At 42.6% G+C, this 5,496-nt stretch overlaps 1 protein-coding gene across 1 annotated transcript; it reads left to right on the top strand.

Annotated features, from left to right (window-relative positions):
* Positions 1 to 3,382: 3,382 nt before the first annotated feature.
* HTR1E (5-hydroxytryptamine receptor 1E) lies at positions 3,383 to 5,049 on the top strand. Its single transcript, XM_056344027.1, has one exon. The coding sequence runs from the start codon at positions 3,551 to 3,553 to the stop codon at positions 4,643 to 4,645; it is 1,095 nt and encodes a 364-aa protein (XP_056200002.1). The 5' UTR covers positions 3,383 to 3,550; the 3' UTR covers positions 4,646 to 5,049.
* Positions 5,050 to 5,496: the final 447 nt, after the last annotated feature.

Below are 5,496 nucleotides of genomic sequence, written 5' to 3'. Positions count from 1 at the left end.
GTGGGTGAGGGATGACAAGAGGCACAGACTTAAGCCATAGAGGAAGCCTTCAGCCTGACGTCTCCAGACTGTTCAGCATTTAAATATATTGCCTTAATAATGCTTGTTCTTGTGTACAGTATTGTCCTGGTTTCAGCTGGGATAGACTTAATTTTCTTGTCAGTAGCTGGTGCAGTGCTGTGTTTTGGATTTAGGATGAGAATAATGTTGATAACACACTGATGTTTTAGTTGTTGCTAAGTAGCACTTACTCTAAGTCAAGGACTTTGCAGTTCCCCGTGTTCTGCCAGCAAGCAGGCACGCAAGAAGCCAGGAGGGAGCAGAGCCAGGACAGCTGACCTGAACTGGCCAAAGGGATGTTCCATACTGTAGACCATCATGCTCAGTACACAAACTGTGGGGAGTTGAGTGGGGAACACCAATCGCTGCTCGGGGACTGGCCGGGCATCGATCAGCAGGTGATGAGCAACTGTATTGTTCATCACTTGTTTTTTTCCCCTTGGGTTTTATTCCTCTCTCTCCCTCTCCTCTTCATTACAATTATTATTGTTGTTGCTGTTGTTGTTGTTATTATTATTATTATTATTATTAACTGTATTTCAATATTAAACTGTTCTTATCTCAACCCGTGGGTTTTACCTAGGGGTTTTATGTACCACAGCTGCACGGTATGTAGTTGCCAGCTGGGGTTAAACCATGATGGGTACTTACATTGTCTGAATTGCTAGGGGCTCATTTCCCATAAGGAACACAGGAATTAAATATGAATTGACTCACCAGTGATGGGATTTGACATGAAGCGATGGGCTTGCCTGGTCTAAGGTATCTGCAGACCGGTGTTCTGCAGGGCCGATGCTTGCTTTCTTTATATTTTCCCCCGTCTTCCATTATTGCAATGGTCTTCCATGGAAAAAAATGTTGGCTTTGCTGGGCAGTGAGCAGACCTAAACAACCAAACTCCCCAGTGTAACCAGCAGTATCCTTTGTCCTAATGGAAACCTGGTGCTTGGGTCTGATAAAGTGTGATGGGGTTTGAAGACAAGTTCATTAAGTAAAGGAAGAATTTGTTTCTCAGAGTATCCTTGTGCTGCAGAGAGCAGGCAGAGCTCAGAAGTTCCTACCAAATTAAAAGTGCATGTAAGCAGTGCTCGCAGCAAATACGGTGGGGACCACACAGGACAGGGAGAAATGCCAGGGCCATGAAACTTCAGGGCTCCCAGAGAAGTGAAGGACAAGCAGAAAAAATGCTGCTTACATCAAGAAGCAGCAAGACCTCTCCCGTGCATGAACAAGATGAATAGGCAGTTATGGAGGACATGTGAATCCCATGGTGTCTTCCAGTACCTTTGAGTGTGCTTGTGGACTAGGGGGCACTTGCTAAGTGATGATGCTGAGGAAAGCATATGGATTGCAATTGCTTCTGGTCCATGCTCCAGAAGTGCAAAGAGGCAGAGAAAGCCTCTTTGCCTTATCCTCTGGTCAAAGCATCAGAAATAATAAGGGTACAAAATAATGAAATCAAGATCTGTCTTGACAGAGGACACTCCCAACAACAATTTGTGAAGAAGGTTTGAGCTGAAGTTTTGGCTTTAGGCCTAAATGACCAAATTGGCATTTCCAGTGCCGTAACAACCTGAAGACTGATGAATGAATTTCCTTCTGGCTTGTCCAGCCTATTCCTAATAAGCAGCCCCGATATTTTCTCCCAGGCCATTCATACTCAAAAGCAGTTTCTGAAGAGTGGAATCTGCTTCAGGCAGGAAGGGGCTTCTGCTGTCCCTTGGGTAGAATTTAAAACTCAAATTTTGCTAACCCAGAGTCCATGACGATACAGATCTGCTTTTCTAGGGCCTATCCACAAAGAACAGTCATCTTCTGAAGTATCTATTTTTGATTGTTCCTCATTCAGCTCATTCAGAAGACGTCATTCCAATTTCTGAATAAGAGCATATGTACACAGAGCTAAGCAGCTGACTAGCTTTAAATTCATAACTCCTCATTCAAATTCTTAATTCCTCATTAGCTTGCACGTGCAAATTCTCTCAGAGCCTAATCCAAGTCCCACTGGTGTCAGTGAGAATGGATTTTACCTCTCAGATTTAGCCATCTAAATATCAGGCATGTATTCTAAGTGCAACTGTGAAGGAGCCACTTGTAGTCAAAATAGAGAAAGATCAGCATTTCCAGGATGTGGTTCACAGCATCTGCCTTAAAGATTGTCTTGAGAGTGGGCAAGTGTATTTCTGGCAGCCGCTATCTCATTCCTCTGCCAGCTGAGGTAGCCTGTACGACCAGCCTGGAGGATTCCTTACTCTTCAATAAGTGAAGCCAGAGGAAGGAATCTTTCTGTTTATTTTAATGGAAAAGGATCCAGGCTTTCAGTTTTCTACATCCTTTATGCCAAGATAAATTACAAATGAGTAAGCAAGGCCCCAGAGGATATCCCAAGTTGCATTTCACAGACTGCTAACTCTAGCTTCAGTCAGCATTTGGGACGTATGGAAAAGACATAAGAACTCCTGAAACAAAATCAAACCTTTTTCTTAAATTATTGTTTGTACCTTGCATCATACTGGACTGCCTGACAGAGGGCACAATTTGATAGAAAGCTCAGAGCAAAGGCAAAAGCTTTTTGTCTGTTTCCTCTAAAGACACACGCAGTGGGATATGTGAAATGTCAGGAATAATTAGACAAAGCTATATAAGCTCCTAGCAACACTGATGTGCTGTGTAAAACTAAGCGTTTGCCATAAAGCTTTAAACATTGTTTGAAAGCTGCATGTTAAAGGTAACGTGAGTGATTTTTAAGTACTGTTTCTAAGACATTAATACAGACATGGATATGAAAAAGCAGAATAGAAAGCTATGAAACGCTGGCACACCTTTGCAAAGATAGGCTGCTCTGTTTGTTTTTTCCCAAAGGTGATATGTAGAAGTAATTGATCCCTCTCATATAGCACTTTAAATGGAAAGGCAGATTTTCTCAGCTTTTCATCTGCTGGAGCATATTTAACAAGCAGGAAAAGGATTAGCTCCTGGTATTAGTAATTCACAGAGATCATAGAAATGTTTGTTGGAAGGGACCTCTGGAGGTCCCTTAGTCCAATCTCCCACTTTAAGTGAGATCTCCAAAACCAAAGGAGAAATAACAAGTTCACAGGAGCAGGAAATCTGGTCCAAAGTGCCCTTTGGAAAAGAAAAAGAAATTAACTATGAACGCAGAGAAAAAGGGAGAGAAAAGGCAGGAGAGGAGAAGAGAAGGAAAAACTGGCCAACATTTTTATTTCAGGTGGTAATATTAGAAGCGTAGGGCTTTTTGCCAAAAGGCAGGATTTTTCTAGGTTCACTAACAGACGTGGTTTTATCTTCTAGGAAAACAATGAACAGGAGGAAACCTGGAAGCTTTTTGCTGCTCTGTTGAATATGGGATTATAAAGGAAAATCGCGCCTAGAGCATCTCTGTCCCTCTTTCAAATGGGTGACTTCTGAACCTGGAACTCTTCATTACCTGAAGCAGCAACTTCTTTCACTGTGCATCCTGGAGGGGAAAATGAATTTCACAAATTGTACTACTGAAGCCAACGTGGCTGCAAAGCCTAAAACAGTAACTGAAAAGATGCTTGTTACCCTGACCTTGGCCACAATTACAACCTTGACTATGCTGCTGAATTCTGCTGTAATTGCAGCAATCTCCACAACCAAGAAGCTCCACCAGCCGGCAAATTATTTAATATGTTCACTAGCTGTGACAGATCTCCTAGTTGCTGTTCTCGTCATGCCCTTGAGCATCACTTACATAATGATAGATAAATGGACTTTGGGATACTTCATCTGTGAGATCTGGCTTAGCGTCGACATGACCTGTTGCACGTGTTCAATCCTTCATCTGTGTGTCATTGCTCTGGACAGGTACTGGGCAATCACAGATGCTATCGAATACGCTAGAAAAAGAACGGCAAAAAGAGCTGGGCTAATGATAGTCACTGTGTGGACTATCTCCATTTTCATATCAATGCCCCCTTTGTTTTGGAGGAATCACCACAGCGTCAATATTCCCAGTGAGTGTCGCATTCAGCATGACCACGTCATCTACACTATTTATTCCACATTTGGGGCATTTTACATCCCCTTGACTTTGATCCTGATCCTGTACTACAGAATTTACCATGCTGCAAAGAGCCTTTACCAAAAGCGGGGTTCCAGCCGCCACCTCAGCAACAGGAGCACCGACAGCCAGAACTCCTTTGCCAGCTGCAAGCTCACACAGACATTCTGCGTCTCGGACTTCTCCACGTCTGACCCAACCACAGAGTTCGATAAAATCAATGCATCCGTGAGGATCCCTCCTTTTGAGAATGACTTAGACCTGGCTGGTGACCGGCAGCAGATCTCCACAACACGAGAACGAAAGGCTGCTCGCATTTTGGGGCTGATTTTAGGTGCTTTCATTTTATCCTGGTTGCCCTTTTTCATCAAGGAGCTGCTTGTGGGCCTCCACGTTTGCACTGTTTCTCCAGAAGTAGCGGACTTCTTGACCTGGCTTGGATATGTCAACTCCCTTATCAACCCTTTGCTGTACACTAGCTTTAATGAAGACTTCAAGCTGGCCTTTAGAAAGCTCATCAGGTGTCGAGAACATACTTAGAAGTACTGGGAGATGATGCTGCTGACATGGCTCCCGGCCTTAAGAGCGAGCAAAATAATTTGACTGTCACCACTTCCCTTGACAAAGGGGATCTTTGTGTTTGCCTATTTGCTTGACTTATCTTTAGCCTGTAATTCATTATGCCGTTTTTTACTTCTACTGTTATCCATGGTAAAGAGTTTGAAATAAATCTGTTCTACAAAGGAAAAGGTTTTTTAGCAATGAAACAACAACAAAACAGAAACTATTAGCTACTCATGTTCAAGACATTTTGTGTAATCAATTTGAGAAGCAAACAATTATATTCACTTTTATACTTTTTCCATTTAAGAATCAAGTGTCTAAATTAACATGCACTGTAGTAATATAAAGGCTTATAAACTGAACCTCATAAATACATACTCAAAAATTAATAAACACCTCATGGTCATGACAGTGAAAAAGCAAATCTTTACTGTGGCATTCGGAGAAAACTGTAGCAGCCGTTTAGAGGGAAAATAACCACCATTACCAGCCTGGGCTAAGGCAGAATAAAACACTCCTTTCTTCAGGAATACCATCCCAAAACAGAAAGCAAAATTCAGTTAATTACATCTAAAATTGTATCCCATTTTGTACTCCAAAGTAATTATTCTTTTTTGTGTAAGATTCCAGATTTATGTTCAAAGTATTGGGCAGACACCTGTGCAGTTTGTTTGGCCATTGAGGACGCAGCTAGCAAGTGTCACGCTTGTGAGACCAACTGCACATCTGACGGGTCACGTTTTTAATACCACTGACCATGCTTCTTCAGGGCCCAGGCCTCGTGCCTTGGTCCGTTCCGGGGCGGTAGCACTTACTTGTGCCACACC

Source organism: Falco biarmicus, chromosome 6, assembly GCF_023638135.1.
Source record: "Falco biarmicus isolate bFalBia1 chromosome 6, bFalBia1.pri, whole genome shotgun sequence".
NCBI lineage: Eukaryota > Metazoa > Chordata > Aves > Falconiformes > Falconidae > Falco > Falco biarmicus.
The sequence above is the reverse complement of the archived record's forward strand: the minus strand, read 5'-3'. Positions and strand labels throughout refer to the sequence as shown.